Below are 19,495 nucleotides of genomic sequence, written 5' to 3'. Positions count from 1 at the left end.
TCCCTTTTCTATGTACATGTTCATTGATGTGATTAGTCTCTCCTGTTAGGACTTCCTTCATTTAAACTTGAGGGAATCAGGAGTAGTATGTTTTGTGATTAGGGTATGATTTTGAATTTTGTTCATGATGCTGCTCAAAATTAGAAAGGCCAGATAGGTTTATCTTCAGGACTCAGCACAAAGAGAATTAATGTTCATTTGACACTTAAAATAATGCTGTTAGATAGAAAAATAAATTTCTCCAACTAGAACAGTGGTAGGCTACTTTATTTTAATTAATTATCTTTATTTAATTATCTGTGCTAAATTTCCCTATAAGAGGTAAATTGAGTGGACATTTTTATTTTCCCAAAAGGGAGAAGAGTGACACATGTTATTGTTACAACTTTAGTAAATACAGGAGTCAGTAATTGAATAGGCAAGCACTTGCTGTATGTATGTGTATGTTTCCGAAATATTTTCTTTTCTTTTTTTTTTGAGAGAGAGAGAATGCACAAGGGTGGGGCTAGAGTAGCGCAGGTGGAGAGAGAATCCTAAGCGAGAGCATGGAGCCCAATATGGGGCCCACAATCCTAAGCTCATGACCTGAGCCGAAATCAAGAGCTGTATGCCTAACCGACTGAGCCATGCAGCTGCCCCCTAAATATTTTCTAAATCTGTTTCTGTTCTCTTCTTTTCTCTCATCTTGAAGCCAATAGTAAATTAGTGGATAAGTTATATTCATATTCCATTTCCCTTTTTTCTGTGGATAATAAATCAAGTATGGATATTTAGGATAAAAAGATTGCTAAAAATTTGCTGCATTGACATCAGATCATCTATCCTGTTTGCTCAGTAGTATTTCTGTTAATCAGGGTTCATTACAAAGCATTTTGAAAACTGATATTAAATATACTATGTGTCTATTTACATGGTTACCTGGGAGTTAGCTGTCGACATCTGGGAGTTAGCTGTTGTCATCTTCTGAATGATCTTTCTTCATCATGTTAAATTTCAAGGTAGTAAAGATAACAGCATGTATTATGGGGTTAAGTGGAAATAACTAAACCATTCACCAGGGAAGAGACCAGTATAATACTGATTTCTTGAGAAAAGTTTCAAAACCAGACCTTTTATAATATATAGTTAATGGTCTTTGGAAACATCCAAGTCTTTAAATACTGAAAAGGATGAAAAAGGACCAAAGGAGAATAAATAATAGACAAACAGTTTTTAAGATATGAAAATGATTCCCACAAGAAGAATAGTGCATAAACTTTTTTATCTTACCATGAGTGCCTTTTCTCTTTATAATTCTTTTTAAAAGAAGACAGATGCTTAACCAACTGAGCCCAGGCATCCCTGTAATTCTTGATAAAACCTGCCACCCTGTTTATGTAGTTGAAACAAAAGTTTGTCAGCACATAGGCTATTATTCTTCTATTACAAGGCCTTGTCCAGTAAACAATTTACTGACTAAATGAATTGTAATATTTGATCTCTTTAGTAATTATACTGTATTATGTGGAATTATTTTTGAGATAAGAAAAACTGTTAAAGTGCAGGGCTTATTTTTGTTTTATAGTTTTTAACTATTGCAAATATATAGAAATATTTATTTTTTTCAGGATCAAATTCATCTCCAAAGAGTCACACAGTTGTTTTTTAGATAACTCTTCCTCTAGCTAATTCATTTCTGTTTTCAGAAACTTTCAAAGCGGCTACTCTTCAATTTTAAACTGCATTGTGCTTCTAGGTAATCATGCGAAGTGGTCAGCCACTCACTGGCACAAATGGGAGAAGGTGCAAAGAAGATGAAAAGCTGATAAATGCTACTCTCAGGGCAGGAAAACGAGGCTACATCATTGACACCCGCTCTTTAAATGTCGCTCAGCAAGCTAGAGCCAAAGGTGGCGGCTTTGAACAAGAAGCTCATTATCCCCAGTGGAGGCGGATTCATAAGTCTATTGAGAGGTAAAAGACTCTAAAGACAGTAATGGACTCTTTTTTGAAGTGCATTAGAGTGAACCATTAGCTGTTAAAAGATCACAGGTTCTCAAAGGAACCTACCCATTTACCTAAAGTTAGAAATTGGTGGGATATCCTGTCATGTTTTGTGAGATAAGCAGGAAACTTAATCTTGGGTGCCCAAAAGTGACTTTTAGTCAAATAGCATGTCCTCTCTAAGTGAAACTCTGCAATTTCATTACTGCAAGGTCTGTTCCTCTACTTGTAGATCACTGGTCACCACACTTAGTGATCAGATATGCTACAGATAAGTATAGTTTTCTAAGTCAGAAGACTAGAGACTTCTCTCCCCCACATCCTATTTCCTCTACCTGTATCTCTTGTTTATGCTTACAGCTAGAGGTTTATAAGGGCTTCTGGATGGGCAGGTGGGGTTGGAGCTAATAAACAAGGGATCTGAGCTAGCCTTGGCCATCCCTGCCGAAGGTACTGGTATCTAGTGTTGGACCTGTGGGAACAGGATTGTGGATGTCAGTCGTGTGGCCTCATGACTTGTCACAAAATGCAGTGTTCTGGCCCGCTCCCAGGTCAGATAATTCAGCTGTATGAACTGGTTTAATCTGTTCATCTGAGGAATGATTTACCATGACAGGCATGTTAAGCTTCTTTGCAACCATTTTAAATACTAGTTTTTCAGTGTTTAGTTATCAAATTACTGTATAACTAGGTAAATATTTTTGTACTGTTTTGAGCTACTTTGCCTCTTGGATATATTGGAGGTTGGGGTTTGAGTTTGGTTTCTCCTTCGTCATTGTATTTTCTATTTTCTTTTTTGCTTTTTCTTGTTTTTTAAAGGTATCACATTCTTCAGGAGAGCTTAATTAAACTTGTAGAAGCTTGTAATGACCAAACACATAACATGGACCGATGGCTCGGTAGATTGGAGGCTTCGAACTGGCTGACTCACATCAAAGAGATTCTTACAACTGCTTGTCTAGCAGCTCAGTGTATTGACAGGTAAAGTGTATTTCAGTGTTCCGGAATGGGACACATACTACTAACTAGACTTTGCTTTTATCCAGACTATGTTTATATATTGTGTTAAAGTTTGCACCTAGTCTATATGTTCAGATCATTTTATAAATTACTACATGTGATAGTCATTGCCATTCAGTTATTGATGAAATATGTACATAGAGTCTGGTATTTAATTGACCACATACATCACACACCTTCAATAATACAGATTTTTTTTAAGTACTAAAGGAACTATTTTTTTCTATAAAATCCTTGAATTGTGGATCTACCAATTTTCCTTTTCTTAAACCGTGCTCAGAGGGCAAAACCGGTCGTCTTACTTTGGAAATGTCAGTGAAAAGAAACATGTAATTCTGTTACACAGTATAATGATTCTTTCTGATTTCTCAGGTATCTTATTAACAAACGACTTGATATGTGTAGTTACATCAGGATCTCAAGTTGAGCATACCTGAGGGCAGTGATGTGAAGTATGTGAAGTGATTTTAGTTCATTCACTCAGTTGAAGGTTGCTAATCCTTGAGACTTGAGGCAGAAGACTTGAACATAGAGGCAAAAGGATTGGTGTAAGTTGTTGCAGAAGCTTAGAATGCCCTTTTTAAGAAGGAGATTCCTCTGACACAATATGTATGTATAAGTATCACTAACGCATAGTTGGGAGGCACTTTTCCTTGAGACTATAATTTGTTTTATTGATGTTTCCAAATTATGGAAGTATGTATGTAATGTTTTTATGGTTAGTGAGAAATTGATCATAGAACAGGTTGCTTAAGATTATGTGATAAGTTAGTGACAAAACCAGTAATGGGTAGAGATTCTTGGTGTCGGGATGAGAATGATGAGATGTTAGTATTAAAGGGTTTTGTTTCTTTATAACCTAAGTTAAAAAGATTTCCCCTTGCATGGTGAATGTGGAGGCTTCTGTTTTCTTATGAACTGTAAATGATAATGAACACTTGTCATCATGTTGTCTGAATTTGCAGCCATACTAATGGGACACTGCAGGTCCAGGCAAGGTGAAGAACAGGATTTAGCTCCACCTTTGTTTAGATTCAGCTGGCCAACAGAAACAAATAGGGACTTCCACATTCTTGTACGACTTGAAGGTTTTGGTTTATTTTGCCATGGATTGGGTTCCCTTTTCTGATATATACTGGTTTATTATTTGTATCTTCATAAAAATCTGCCTTTGTAATCAATCACTCAAAATGTAAAAATAGACATTAAAAATTAATTGAATTAAATGTGAAATGTGCCACAGATAACTAGGATGTATTGACTGAATGTATGTATCAGAAGTCTTAAATATTTGCTCCTATCCTTCTACCTAGTCATGAGATTTCATCCTAAGAATGAGGTTGTTAACCTAACCGTAGGAGAATGGCAGGGAGTCTTATTTTCAAATTAACTCTCAGATAATTTCACAGAAGACAAAAAGCTAAGTATGGTATAACAGAAATTAGGAATGACCTAAATAACTCTTAAAACATTTAGGCAAATTTTAGTTGATCACCTAATAAAATATTATATAACCATTAAGACAATACTTCTAAAGGTGATGTGGAAACATGGGAAAATGTTTATAATAAAAGAGGAAATCATAAAAAATTACTTTTTGTTATAGCTACATAAAGGATATTAGTACATGGGAAGAGAATTAATAGTAGTTCCCAAACTTGAAATTCTTAGGAGAAAGTGGTTGAGGTTATTCTCCTTTTTCTTGAAATATCCTTCACTGTCATTTCGATATGAGAGTTGGAAGAAGAGGAGGGGAGATGTACTTAATTTAGTTTTTGGTATTTCTTTCATAGTCTTTAGAATAATGGGGTCCCAGACTCCTCCTAAGTATCATGGTATAGTAATATCATTGCCACTGACTTTCTAGATTGACAGTTTTATGCCATTTTTTTTTTTTTTTTTAATGGTTCTTCTTGTTTTCCTGTTTCTGAAAGTGTGGTTCAGGTCTTCTTTCCTAGCTCTGTTACATTACAGTTTATGAATGCATCCTTAATAGTCAGCTAATGGTGAAAAGGTAGAATCAAGGTCAGAGAGATACAGAAAAATAACTTTTAAGTGTATGTTTCTATGTTTGATGAGAAGCGCTTTAATCATCTATTAAAGGCAGAAGAAATAAGCACCTATTATGTGTGATAAAAGACTGCTTTTGGATTTTGTTAAAGGAGAAAAAATTCAACTAAATTGTTTTGTGAAGGTTGTTACAGCTTAAAAAGTATCTTGCCGTGTGATATTTGAAGCCCATAGTATTTCTTTCCTAAGAGAAGCTCTCTTCATGTGCCTTATTTCAACTCTAAATCCTACTGGACAGAGCAGAATGCATGAGTTTGAAATACTGTACTCAGTAAATGTTTTGTTATTAATGGAGTTGATTGACCATGTTGGGAGTATCCCATTTGTACTCTGGATTTTCCTATCAGGGAAGGGGCATCCATATTGATTCATGGAACAGAAGGAACTGATTCTACACTTCAGGTTACCTCCCTGGCCCAGATCATCTTAGAACCCAGAAGCAGGACCATCCGTGGTTTTGAGGCCCTGATAGAAAGAGAGTGGCTGCAGGTAAGAAAAGCTGCTTGATGTGCACAGGAACTGCTAATAATTGATGTGATCCCAGTTTGCAGGAGTGGAAAGAATATATGAAATTTTGATTGATTAAAATGCTTAAATGATATGTTTAACTGTCTTTCTCACAGTAAACATTTATAATCTTCACTGCCTCTCAACTTTTGTGCCTCTCTTTGCTTATTTTGCTCATTTGGCATTTCATTCCTTTAACAAACTCTCACTAATTGTACTTTGTTACCTACAGGGGAAATAACAAAGAGTGTAAAATAGTGTAGAGATAAAAAACATGAACAAAGCAGGAAGGGGGCATGAGGATTTGTATTATAAGGCACATGCTCTAGAACTTTCTGCCTTTTGCTCGTCCGGCTCCACCCTATCCTCTTGCCCTACCAGGTGACATCCTCCTGCTTTATTTAAGATAGAGCTAAATGTCGCTGCGCTTATGAAGTCTTTTTTGGGACCTTAACCTTCTTCACAGCTAAAGATAAATCCATTGTCTTCATACCTTGTTCCCTAAATGAGACCCAAATAAAGTGACTCCTTTGAGGTCGGGGAACCATGCCCATTGGTTTCTCTTTTACCCCTAGGACATAACGCAGTGCCATTACATAATGCTGAATGACAACTGAAAAAAGGCCTTGTAAAATAGATTGAAATCCTGTAAGTCAGAGTTCGACTTACAAAATGTATATACACTGTGTAACTTAGTAAATGGTTATGATTAAGAACAAATGTTTAGATAGATCTTTAAAGTAGAATTATCTCTGGAGAAAAATCATCTCTGGCCCTTCTAGTAAAAATTTAGATTTATTATATGTTAATGCTATTATGTATACCATGTCTGTCTACCCTGCTTGACAACTAACCTATATCTCTATTCAAGTCCATCCCAAATATTTGGTAAAAATCTATAGCTTCAGCAACATTCCTCATGATGTAAAGCAAACGAATAAATGATTGTGATTTACATTACCATTTTGATGGGTATCAAAATACCATTAGCCACTGGTAAATGTTCATGACATTTTTGTCAGATAAGGTAGCATGAGGACTCAAAGGAAAGCAAGTGTGTGAAATACCTAGAAGGGTGTGATCTGAGGTAAGGTCAATAAGGTTCTGGGTGGAGAGAGCCAAATGATCTTAAATTTCCTTTAGTCAGTAGAGGGCAGACTCTTCCAGTTCCTTTGGAGAGAAGAGGGCAACTAGGAACAATTTTATCTCATATAAAAGTACTTATAAAGATCTTTTCATGACAATAACTTTATTCCATATATAATGAAAATAAGAGTGACCTTATAAATTTGGTGTGTAAGAGCCCCATATTTATTTCTGTTCAGTAGTGACACTTATGTAGCTTACAATAATCTGCAATGCTTTGGAGAGATAAAAGGTGGTAGCTGTCTTTTGTTTGGTACCTAAAGACCTTATATTCTTTGACTTTGCTACAAATTAGAGACCTAGACAATTTTATTTTATAGAGTTCACCAAGGATAATTGCAGATTTTATGGTTATGCCTCAACTGCATGGCTATGTAAAATATTTGGAAGTCCTGTTTTCCCCAGTTGCTGAAAATTGTTTTAAACCAAGAGATCATTAAACGGCAACCATCCAGATTATATGATATTCCATCTAGTAAGAGTTTTGTTGCAGTTGTTTAAAATAATGTTAATAGAGCGTGCTATAATGTGCTCTCACTAGGCTATGACTGTCACATTTCCATTTTCTCTGTCTTAGGCTGGCCACCCGTTCCAGCAACGCTGTGCACAGTCAGCCTATTGTAATAGTAAACAGAAGTGGGAGTCACCTGTATTTCTTCTCTTCTTGGACTGTGTGTGGCAGATACTTCGTCAGTTTCCTTGCTCTTTTGAATTTAATGAGAATTTCCTCATCATGCTCTTTGAGCATGCATATGCCTCACAGTTTGGAACATTTCTGGGCAACAATGAAAGTGAAAGGTGGGTACACTGCTTACATGGGATGGGGACCATTCTGCTTGTGGTTGTTTTGGTTACTTCCTGAAAGAGACCAGAATTTGGTCCTACATTGATATTATTTATAGGATGGTAGAGGTTACATTTAGTATAAATTAAATTATATGACATGTGTTCTTACTAGGAGCCTGTCCAGTGCTAGGTGAGAACATGCCCTAGATTTGTTCTGTTAGATTAAAATTAGTCCATACACTGATTTAAAAGCTTTGAGTAAACTGGGTAACCATTTTAAATGTTAATTTCCTCATGTAAGATCACAGTAATTTTACATCTGGAAGAAGCCTTAACATATAATCGAACTTCACCTTCCATCCAGTTTTATAGATTGGGAGGGGAATATCCAGAAAGTTAACTGACTTGACCAGGGACACACAGCCAGTTGGTCACCAGTAGTAGGGCTATAATACAGGTTTCCCTGCTCCTGCTCCAGACTTTGTCTGTTACCCCTGGAAACTGTCCTCAGGCCCAGAGTGACATTCTCCTGGATTCACAGTCCAGACAGGTCAAGTTTATAGGTTTATTTAGAAGATTCCTATTAGAATAATCTTTAAAGATACTTAACTGGTCATCTCAATTGGGTATAGTCAAAAGGTTTCCTCTTCTCTTTTTTCCTTTCTCATTCTAGCTAAAGGACAGTTTTGTTGGTCTTTTCAAGGAACCAGCTTTGGTTTCACTGATGCTCCCTGTTGTCTTTTCTATTTCGTCTACCTACTCTCTCCACTTATTTTTTCCTTCTTTTAGCTAGCACTGGTTTAATTTGCCCTTCTTTTTCCAGTTCCTTAAGGTATAAAGTTACTGATTTAAAAGTTGTTAATGTGAGATCTTTGTTCCTTTTTTTGTTGTTCCTTTTTTTTTATTATTTGAAAGAAAGAAACAGTTGAGTGGGAGAGAGACAGTGGGTGAGAGAGAGCATGAGCTGGGGTGGGGAGGGGGTTGAGGGCCAGTGGGAAAGGGAGAAGCAGACATCCAGCTGAGGAGGGAGCCCTCTGCAGGGCTTGATCCGGGACCCTGGGATCATGACCTCATCCAAAGGAAGGTGCTTAATTGACTGAGCCATCCAGGTGCCCCATCTTTGTTCTTTTTTAATGTAGATTTTTACTGCTATAGATTTCCATCTGAGCACTGTTTCCACTGAATCACCATATGTTGTATTAGGATATTGTGTTTTCATTTTCATTCATCTGTGTTTTTTCATCTGTTACTGATTTTTGACTGCGTGCTGTAGTAGTTGGAGAAGGTACTTGTATGACTTCAGTCTTCTGAAACTTACTGAGGTTTGTTTTGTGGCCTAACCTATGATCTATCCAGAAGAATGTTTCATATACACCTGAGAAGAATGTGTACTCTCATTGAGCAGAGTGTTCTGTATTTGTCTTACATTTTGTTCAAGTCCTGTATATCTTTATTGGTCTTTTGTCTAGTTCAGTACATTGTCAGAAGTGGGATATTGCAGGCTTCAACTATATTGTAGAATTATCTGTTTCTCTGCTTCATTATGTGGGTTTTTGCTTCCTGTATTTTGTGGCTCTCATGTAAAGTACATATATGTTTATAATTATTATATCTTCTTGATCGATTAATTCTTTTTCCAGTTTAAAATCTCCTTCTTTGTCTCTTGTAAGAGTTTTTGGCCTAAAGTTTATTTCATCTGATGTAATATATCCATTCCAGCTCTCTCTTGATTACTATGTATGGAAAATCTTTTTTCATCCTTCTATTTTCAATCTGTTTGCATCTTTGAATCAAAAGTAAATCTTTTGTAGACAGTATATAGTTGGATTATGTTTTTTAGTCCATTCTGCCAACCTCTGCATTTCGATTGAAGAGTTTACTTCATATATATTTAAAGTGATTACTGAAAAGGAATGGCTTATTTCTGCCAGTTTGAGATGTTATTTGTCTTATGCCTCTTTAGTTCTTCATCTCCTCCATTACCTGCCTTCCTTTATGTTTGCTATTTTATAGTGTACTGTCATGATTCCCTTCTTATTTTGTGTGTATTATTTTTATTTTACTAGTTACCAGGTGGATTTCAACTAATATCCCAAATTTGTAACTATCTACTTTGAATACAAACTCAGCTTCAGTGGCATGCAAAACTTCACTCTTCCATAGCTCCACTCCCCAATATGTTGTTATCACAGATTACATTCTTACATATAATTATATTCTTATTTGCGCATTGACATGGGTTTATTATTATTTTTATCTGTCTTTTTTAAATTACATAGAAAATAAAAAGAGGACTTACAAGTCAAAAATACAATAATAACTTACTTTTATACCTTCATATATAGTTATCTTTTCTGAGTTATTCCTTCATATGGCTTTGAATTCCTGTCTAGTGTCCTTTCATTTTAGCTTGAAGTATTCTGTTTTGCATTTCTCCTGTAAAGCAAGTATTCTAGCAATGAACTCCCTCAGATTTTATTTATCTGGGAATGTCCTAATTTCTCCTTCATTTTAAAAGAATAGTGGTCCTGGTTGTAAAGTTCTTGGTAGATAGTTTTGTTTTTGTTTTTGTTTTTGTTTCCTTTTAACAATTCAGAAATGTCATTGCTGTCCCTTCTAGCCTCCATAGTTTCTGATGAGAAATCTCTTGTAGAGGGATGATATAGGATCTTTCTACGTGAGGAGTTGCTTCTCTTTTGCTGCTTTGAAGAGTCTCTCCGGCTTTTGTCAATTTGACTATAATGTGTCTCCTTATAGATCTCTTTGCCTTTATCCTTCCTGGAGCCTGTTGAACTTTTAAATGTGTAGATTCATATCTTTTATCAAGTTTGGGGAGTTTTCAGCCCTTAATATTTTTGTGTATATGGTTCTTTTTGTGTTCATTTTTTTCTATTGGTATTGAGGTATGATTGACCAATTGGCCATTAATTCTTTATATATTCTTTCTCTCTTCTCTTTCCGGGATTCCCATTATGCTCTGTTGGTTCATTTTTTTTATTCTTTTTTTGTTCACCTCGGATTGGGGAAATTAAGTTGAGCTCTCTTCAAATTTGCTTACTCTTGTGTCTGCTTAGATCTGTTATTAAAACCATCTAGTGAGTTTGTTTTTTGTTTTTTGTTTTTTTAAATTTCACATATTGTACTTTTCAATTCCAGGATTTCTATTTGGTACTATTTTATAATTTTGTCTGTTTATTGATCAAGTCTAGGTTTTGAGACATTATTCTCATGGTTTTCTTTAGTTCTTTGTCCTTAGTTTTTTAGGGGTTTGTTTTGTTTTGTTTTTTAGCTCTTTGAGCATATTTAAAACTGTTGATCTAAGGTCTTCTTCTAGGAAAAGCAAAGTCAGTACTTTCTTAGGGACAATTTCTATTATTCTAGAATGGGCCATACTTTTAGGGTTTGGTTTTTTGTTGTTGTTGTTGTTGTTGTTGTTGTTTGCATCATTTGTAATTTTAAATCTGGACATGTAAAATATTATAATGTCATAATGTGATTTCTCTGGAAATCAGATTCTTCCCAGTCCTCAGAGTTTGTATTTATTGCTTGCCGTAAGCTGTAACTGTTTGTTTATTTAGACCTTTTCTAAACTATTTTGTAAAGTGTATTTTTCTCTCATGTGTAGTTTCTGAAGTATCTGTTCTTTCAGTTTGTGTGGAGCTAGTGTTTGACAGTGATTTCCTTGAATGGCTGGAGACAAAAGAGAGAGTTGAAAAGAGGGAGGGGAAAAGTGATAGGGAAAACCACTCAAAACAAAGGAAAAAAAATCCTTTTGCAGTCTTTACAGATAGATTGGCATTGTGCTGGAATATTCCTTCAATACTTAACTCAGGCCTCATCCTTAACTTCTGGCCCTCACTGAGCCTAGGGATCAGCCAAAATCTTGGGATCTTCTTGGGATCTTCTTGGGCCTTTTCTGAGCATGTTCCCTGCCTTTGGTATACAAATGGCTTTCTCAAAGCCTCAGTATACATGGGCAGCTTTGAATACACTGATTTTCCAAAGAATCTTTTTCCTTGGGCTTTTGGGGCTCTGTTATACCCTTCATCCATAACCTTTTTACTCAGATGGCTACAGACTGTCCATTCACCTTATGTTTTCTGGGAATGCCCATCACTTTTCTGCCCATGGTGATTTCGAAGTTAGACATAACAGACAAGTCTTTCAGGTAGCCCTTGGTCAAGTTAGAAGAGAGACACAATTCTTTGTGAATGGGGACTGCTCTATTCTCTCTGGCTCCAGGAACCAGGGTCCCATACTAAGATCGTGGGCTGCCATCTTCAAGACCTCCATGAGTTAGGGAAACAGTAGGGCAAGAGCAAATAAAAATATCATTAATCTTTTTTTATTGTTTTTCAAGTTCCCTTTTCCTTGATTCTTCATTTGGTTGTGTGCTGTGTACTTCTACTTCCCAGAAGTCTTACAAAGTAGGTTCTCACAGTTTCTACTTGTGTTTTCAATGTTTCTCTGGAAGGATGGGCATTTGGAGCTGCTGACTCTGCCATTTTTAGTGGGATCGGTCTTCATTTTTTTTAAGATTATTTATTTTAAAGAGAGAGTGTGTGGAGGGGAGGGGCAGAGGCAGAAAGAAAGAGTCTTAAGCAGACTCACACTGAGCACAGAGCCTGCCATAGGGCTTGATCTCATGACCAGCAAATCACCACCTAAGCTGAACCAAGAGTTAGATGCTTAATCAGCTGTGTCACGAGGTGCCCTGAACATGTCATACCACTGCCTTCCGGCCTCATGATTTCTGATAAGTCAACCATTACTTTCATTGAGTCCCCTGTATATAATGAGTCATTTTTCTCTTGTTGCTTTTACAATTCTGTTTTTCTTTGGCTTTTGACACTTTGACACTGATGTGTCTCAGTGTGGACACTGAATTTATCCTACTTGGACGATAAATCCAAGACTACATACCTTAGTATGTAGTCCAATTCTACATACCTTAGACTTGATTGTCTAAGGTATGTAGAATCATATTTGAGAAGTATTCAGACATTATTTTCCAAACATTTTTTTTGCCTTTTTCTCTTCTCCTTCTGGAACTCCCATGGTGCATGTTGGTATATTTGGTGGTATTCCACAGCTTTGGAGATTCTTTTCAATTTTCTTCAATTTTTCTTTTCTTCAGAAATTAATAATCTTAATTCACCTATCTTCAAATTCACTAGTGCTTCTGCCAGCTTAAATCCGCTGTTGAACTTATGTGGTCATTTTTCATTTCAATTGTACTTTAAAATCAGGAATTGTTTATTTCTTTTTATAACTTTTACCTCTTTACTGACATTGTCCATTTGGTATAGCATTGTTTTCCTACTCTCCTTAATTTTTCAGGCGTTTTTCTTTAGCTCTTCAAACACATTTATGATAGCTAATTTAGCCTTTGTCTAGTGGGATTACCTGGGTGGCTCAGTCAGTTCAGTATCTGCCTTCAGCTCAGGTCATGATCCCAGAGTCCTGGCATCCTGAGACCCACCCCCTCGTGGTGCTTTCTGCTTAGCAGGGAGTCTGCTTCTCCCTCTCCTTCTGCCCCTCCCCCAACTCATGCTCACTCTCTTGCTTGCTCCCAAATAAATAAATAAAATCCTAAATAAAGCCTTTGTCTAGTAAGTTTGATATGTTCTGCCTCTCCCAAGGGACAATTTCTTTTTTTCCCCCGAGTATGGGCCACACATTCCTGTTTCTTTATGTGTGTTGTAATTTGCTTTTTTTGAAAACTGATGTTTTAGATAATATGATATGGCAAATCTGGAAATTAGATTCTCTACTTCCTGAATGGTTAATTCTTACCTCCTTTGCTGAGGGGCGCTCTATATGTGTATTAGACATGACTTCAGTGCTCAGGTAGTTAGTTCATAGCTCTCTTTTCACCATCAGCTTATACAGGGCCTCGGTTCAGCCAGAGGAGCAAGAATTGGGGCTATCCCAAGCATTTCCTAGGCATGTGCACACCCTTTTGAATTCCCAGGAGTATGTCAGAGCATCCCAACCCCTGCTGCCCATGGACATCTCATTGCCCAAATCTTTTATTTTTCCTAGGCTCTTATTTGCCCCAACTGGCATGGCAGCCTCAGGCAACTGTGATGTTAAATAGTTCTGGCTCATTGTTTATTTGTTCATTTGTTTTGTCCCCTGCCCCCCCATTGTTTTTGACAAATATCCTGGGGAATAGGGCTTTTCCTTCTGAGAAAACTGTGAGTCAGTGTCAAATAACCACAACACCCTACAAAGGAGGCTTTACCGGGGGCTGGAAGACATCGTGAAATATTGACATGCTCTGAGGGTGGTATTATTTGAGGAGCTCCAAGGCTGGTTTGTCCCTCTAATTGGCAACAAGGCTGCTGGTTTGCAGTGATACTGCAGAGCTGGGGAAAGGGTGTTGGCATTGGCCAAGTTGAAATGTTCCGAATACTGTTCTTTCAGAGGTTCGTTAGTTTTTCTTGAATGATATTCCTCAGATTGTCACAAGCCTTTTGTTAATTTCCAGAGTTGTGAAAGTATTTATTTTTTCTGTTTTTCCCACTCTTTTCTTAACTTTTTGGAGGAGATATGTAGATATCTGTACCCTGTCGTTCCAGAAGTCCCACACCTACATGCAACATTTTAAACTATGCTCTGAGAAACTTTAGGTACCTTTCTTTTTACTATGATCAGCTCCTTCCTCATTCTCTGCAGTGTTCTTTCGTGGAAAATATTCAAGTCTTGAAATTAGAAGATTTGAGTTTGAATCTCCACTATAGCACTTACTAGCCAGATGACTTCTCTGAATCTGTTTTTGCTCCTTTTACAGGCAAAACTTAATCTCTGAGACACTGGGTTACAGTGAGGATCGAATAACGCATATATGAAAACCAGCATAATACTTGTCACATAATAGGCATTTAAATTCATCCATTTTTTCTTTGAATTTTCTATCACCTGCTTAGCCACGAGCCTAGAACTTAACCACCGATGGCACTTTGACCCAGAGCCCCAGTAGTACTCTGGCTGGCACTTTGATTCTACTAAATGTGACAGCAAGTACTTCATGCTCTATGTCATCTGATCCTTAAGAAAAGGAGAGATAATTGGTAACCTTTAGTAGTTGGGAGTCTGCATATAAAATGTAATGTATTGACAATTTCACTAATTCCAAGCAATTAAAAGATATTACACCAAAAAGGATTCTTACTCAGATATGCTTTTAAAATGATGAACAAAACAAAATTGTACATGTCAAGGCTTTTGGTTTTGGTTTATTTGTTTTGACCAGATAAAATTACATATAGTGATGTGATGAGCACTGGGGGTTATAGGAAACTGATGAATTATTGAATACTACGTCTGAAACTAAAGATGTACTATATATTTGCTAATTGAATCTAAATTTTAAAAAAAGATTACATACAAATAATCATCACAAAGGTAATGCTTCATGGCACTTAAATGTGTTAGAAATCTAGTATCTTATCCTGCCATTTCTCTTCTCTTTTTTTAAGAGAGAATGTGTGGGGAGGCAGGGTGCACACACATGGGAGCTATGGGGAGAGGCAGAGGGAGAGGAAGAGTGAGAATCTTAAGCAGGCTCTGCACTTAGCATTAGAGCCTGATGTGGATTTTGATCTCCCAACCCTGAGATCATGACCTGAGCTGAAATCAAAAGTCAGATGCTTAACCAGCTGAGCCACCCAGGCATCCCTAATCCTGCCATTTCTTAAAACATGTTCAGCTTAACCCCTGGACTATACTCTTATGGGGGAGGAGGAGAATTGGTGGTTTACTTGTTAAAATTTGGATAATGTAGTATAATGTCCCCTCTCAAAAAGTCACAAAATAATTGTTAAAGGCTTAAAGACACTCTTCAGTAAAGCAACATTTATAACTTTAATTCAGCATTTAAATAACATGTTTGACTATGGACTGCTTTTTGATGTTATGTTTACTTTTACCCCAGAACTAGCCTTTAATAAAGGGATCACGGTAGCATTTTATCTCACATTCTGATTGCCATTTGGTAGATCCTGTCATAGGGCTGATTGAGAAGAATTCTGAAGCTCTATGGGGTGGGCTTAGGTGGGAAAACTTCAGTGACTGGCTAGTGATAGGCTTGGGGGGCAGGGCCAAACCACTTACTGCAGGAGCAGTGGATACGGTGGTTTCCTATCCTCGCCATGCCTGGTTCCTGGGGACATAGTATAGGACTTGCTATCCTAGCAATTAAATTGTAGTACTACATGGGGGGGGGGGTTCTTTGGTTATGTGGATTCTTTTTATTGCTAGCATAAAAAGGATGTGCGTAATGAACTAATAATCTAGTAATTCCAGAGACAAAACCAATTTTATAGCAAAATTTCAACTTGAGTAGAACCCTGTGAAAATTAAATATATTCTCTTTTTGGTTGATGTAAGGTTTACCACAAATTATCTTTCAGTTCTTGTTAAAAAAATTTTTTTTTATTTTAAATGTACCAGTTCATTCACTTTCCACCAGTTCACTTTCCACCAGTTCACTTTATTCTATGATAACAGAGTGTTACAGAATTCCAGGTTTGTTTGTTTTTTTAAATTTTATTTATTTATTTGAGAGAGAAAGAGACTGAGTGAGAGAGAGCATGAGAGGGGAGAAGGTCAGAAGGAGAAGCAGACTCACCATGGAGCTAGTTGCCTAACATGGGACTTGATCCAAGGACTCTGGGATCATGACCTGAGCCGAAGGCAGTTTGCTTAACCAGCTGAGCCACGCAGGCAGTCCAGGGTTATTCTTATGAAGGCTGTTCATTGTATATAAATGTAGATCGTATCTGTATTTACATCAAGATATATTCATTTTTATTCTTTGACAGTCCATCTGCATTTTATGTTCATGTAATCTATTTGTCCTAGGAGCTAAGACTCTAAAAAATTTTAGGCTTTGAGATTTGACTCAACCTCTATTTTTAATATGTCTCTAATCATTGTTCTGTGCATTCTAGACTTTTCCAAAACAAAAAAAGGAAGTTATTTTTATATTTAGTTATTTTAAATTAAAATACAATGCCGGGGTGCCTGGGTAGCTCAGTTAAGTGTCTGCCTTTGGCTCAGGTCATGATCTCAGGGTCCTGAGATCAAGCCCCATGTGAGGTTTCCTGCTTAGAGGGGATTCTGTTTCTCCCCATGCTTGTGTTGATGCATGCTTTCACTCTCTAACAACTAAATAAATAAAATCTTTAAAAAATAAAACACAGTTCCAGATACAATAAAGGAGTTGTATATAGTAACATTCTGTTCTCTGGGTTATTGTTTAACACTATGCCTAACATGACCAGATTCTGGTTTTATCCTTGTTTTATTACTGAGAGTTATAATGCTGGTTGGATTTTCTGACAAATACTGTCATCCTACAACATTTTATTCATCTGTTAAAAGTTTTAATATACACAGAGAAGAAACTGTCCTCTGGGAAGGAGCATTTAATGATGGTTGTTACCATGTAATTGCTTTAATGGCAGTTTTCTTCCTTAATCAGATGTAAGTTGAAGCTGCAGCAGAAGACGATGTCTCTGTGGTCTTGGGTCAATCGGCCTGGTGAACTGAGTAAGTTCACCAATCCTCTCTTTGAAGCCAACAATCTTGTCATCTGGCCTTCAGTTGCTCCACAGAGTCTTCAGCTATGGGAAGGTAAGCCGTGCATCTTTTGTAGACTTTTTATTGATGGTCAAGGATCCTCTCTGAACTGCCTCTGGATACCTGCTGTTGTTAACATTTGAAGATGGTGAGTGGACCTGAGCCTCAGAGCTCTATGTGATTGCTCTTTTTTTCTCAGTGTGGACATGGTTCTCTCTTTCACATATGTTATCTAGTCATACTTGTTTTGTTCAGCCCCCATTTCAGAAATAAACAGTGGTTATTCGATGGATACTGCTGTTAATATTGGACATTTTCCCTAAGTAGGAAGATACATTACTATTTTTAATTGTGACTAAAATTTACCAGCTTAACCATGTTTAGGTATACAGTTCATTCTTGTCAAGTATATTCCTGTTGTTACAAAACAGACCTCCAGAACTTTTCTTCTTGCAAATTTGAAACTCTCTACTCATTAAACAACTTCCCATTGCCCCTGGTAACTACCTTTCTGCTTTCTGTGTCTATGAGTTTGACAACTCTAGATACCTCATATGAGCGAAATCATACAGCGTTTGTCTTTTTGTGACTGACTTCTTTCACTTAACATAATGTCCTCAAGAGTCATCCATATTGTAGCCTGTGTCAGAATGTCTAAGGTTGAATAGTTTGCCATCATATGGGTTTACCACATTTTTTTTTAACCCATTCTTACACTGATGGGCACTTGGGTTGCTTCTACCTGTTGGCACACAGATGCACAAATATCTCTTCAAGACACTGCTTTTGATTTTTTGGGTTATGTACCCAGAAGTGGAATTGTTGGATCATATGATAATTCTGTTTAATTTTTAAGGAACCACCATACCATTTTCCATAACAGTTGCACCATTTTACAGTTCCACCAGCAGTGCATGAGGGTTTCAAATTCTCCACATCCTTGCCAACACTTCTTGTTTTTGGATCTTTTTCCCCCTTTGGGTATTCTCATTCTCATGGGTATTAGGGAAAGTACATGTGTAAAAAAGTTTGTAGGAATAAATTTTAAGCTCCAAGCAGATGGTTTCTGTTTCCGTTATTAAATAGCCATTAGGAAAGTTTACTTTGCTAAATGCAATAGAAGCGTTAATGAACCAGTTATTCTGGTAAGGTTCTATAAACATACATAATGTTTTCTATGCACTGATGTACATATCTCATTGTTCATGGGAACAGTAGTTCATACTTAATTTTCCAGTCCATTCTAAAGAAGGTATTTAACCTACATTAATTTTTCAGACTCCTGAAATTTATTTCCATAAATACCAAAGCTTGTTTTTAAAAATCTAACCAAAATCTAAAATATATTAGCCATCTATTAAACAAAGATTACAAAATGCCATTTCTTTTTAATCATTTTGAAGGTAATAAGTACATCTTTATTCATCTTTGTATTTTTGAAAGATTCATTTATTTATTTGAGGAAGGAGAGAGCATGAGCAGGGGGAGGGGCAGAGAAAAAGGGAGAGAAGAGAATCTCAAGCACACTCTTGTACTGAGCCCAGCACAGTGCTTGATCCCAGGACCCCAAGATCATGATCTCAACCAAAAGTCAGAGGCTTTACTGACTGAGCCACCCAGGCACCCCTCATCTTTGTATTAAACAGCACCAAGTATACACACACAGAATGCTAGCTGTTTGGTAATTGCCATAAATGTCAGTTATTATGCCACATTTTAATATGTTATGCCCACAAGGGCAATTCATATGTGGGAAACTGCTCTTTAACTGTAAAAGGGCCTCAGATTGCTTTGCTCTCTGAGTTTGAGACTGGGTCTCTGTCACTTATCTGTATGTCAGCTCTCACCTCTCATTCCTCTTGGCATATCTGTCATTAGCTGCCTTCCTTCCTCCTCGGTTTATGCTTCTAATCTTATCTGTTGAGGTGTTCCCAAGTTAGAGTTGTGAGAAAGCAGCCTCAGATAGTCTCCAGATTCTTGGAGTCTGAGCTTTAGTGCTTGGAAATTTCTGGCTGCTCAGAACTTCTCTTTGCCTCTTTCTCAATTGTTGTAGACAGTCACCTGTGCAGGATCAGTGATCTCTTCAATGAGACATTACAGCCAAACTTTTTGTTAAAGATTTCTGGGACAGTTTGCCTAGAAGCCACTGTCATGTTTAATATGTAAAGTAAGAGACTAGCTATTTGGGAGAAAAGCCATAATTGGAGTTGGATGGCCTAAGGGATGATTAAACTAGTTTTTACCAAACCTCATTGAGAGTTTAGAGATGAAGTGATTGGAGGAAATCTTGTTACATGAATGAATTCCTACCATTCCATTAAGAATAGAGTTGAGTTTCTGTATGTCTTTAGTGCCTCAGCTTAGAAATGGAAGAAATTCTGTGCAAGGTAAAATC

The 19,495-nt window shown here is 36.9% G+C and overlaps 1 protein-coding gene across 2 annotated transcripts in view; it reads left to right on the top strand.

The window, feature by feature from the left end:
• MTMR9 (myotubularin related protein 9) overlaps positions 1-19,495 on the top strand; it is a 64,518-nt gene that overhangs the window by 35,476 nt on the left and 9,547 nt on the right. For both annotated transcript variants that reach the window (XM_059372174.1, XM_059372176.1), the window contains 5 exons: positions 1,736-1,953; positions 2,803-2,964; positions 5,421-5,562; positions 7,304-7,524; positions 17,003-17,154. In XM_059372174.1, the coding sequence (XP_059228157.1) occupies positions 1,736-1,953; positions 2,803-2,964; positions 5,421-5,562; positions 7,304-7,524; positions 17,003-17,154 (895 nt within the window). The remainder of the gene's footprint in view (positions 1-1,735; positions 1,954-2,802; positions 2,965-5,420; positions 5,563-7,303; positions 7,525-17,002; positions 17,155-19,495) is intronic.

The sequence above is a fragment of the Mustela nigripes genome, chromosome 1 (genome assembly GCF_022355385.1).
Source record: "Mustela nigripes isolate SB6536 chromosome 1, MUSNIG.SB6536, whole genome shotgun sequence".
In the NCBI taxonomy this organism is placed as follows: domain Eukaryota; kingdom Metazoa; phylum Chordata; class Mammalia; order Carnivora; family Mustelidae; genus Mustela; species Mustela nigripes.
This window is presented reverse-complemented; position numbering and strand designations above follow the sequence as displayed.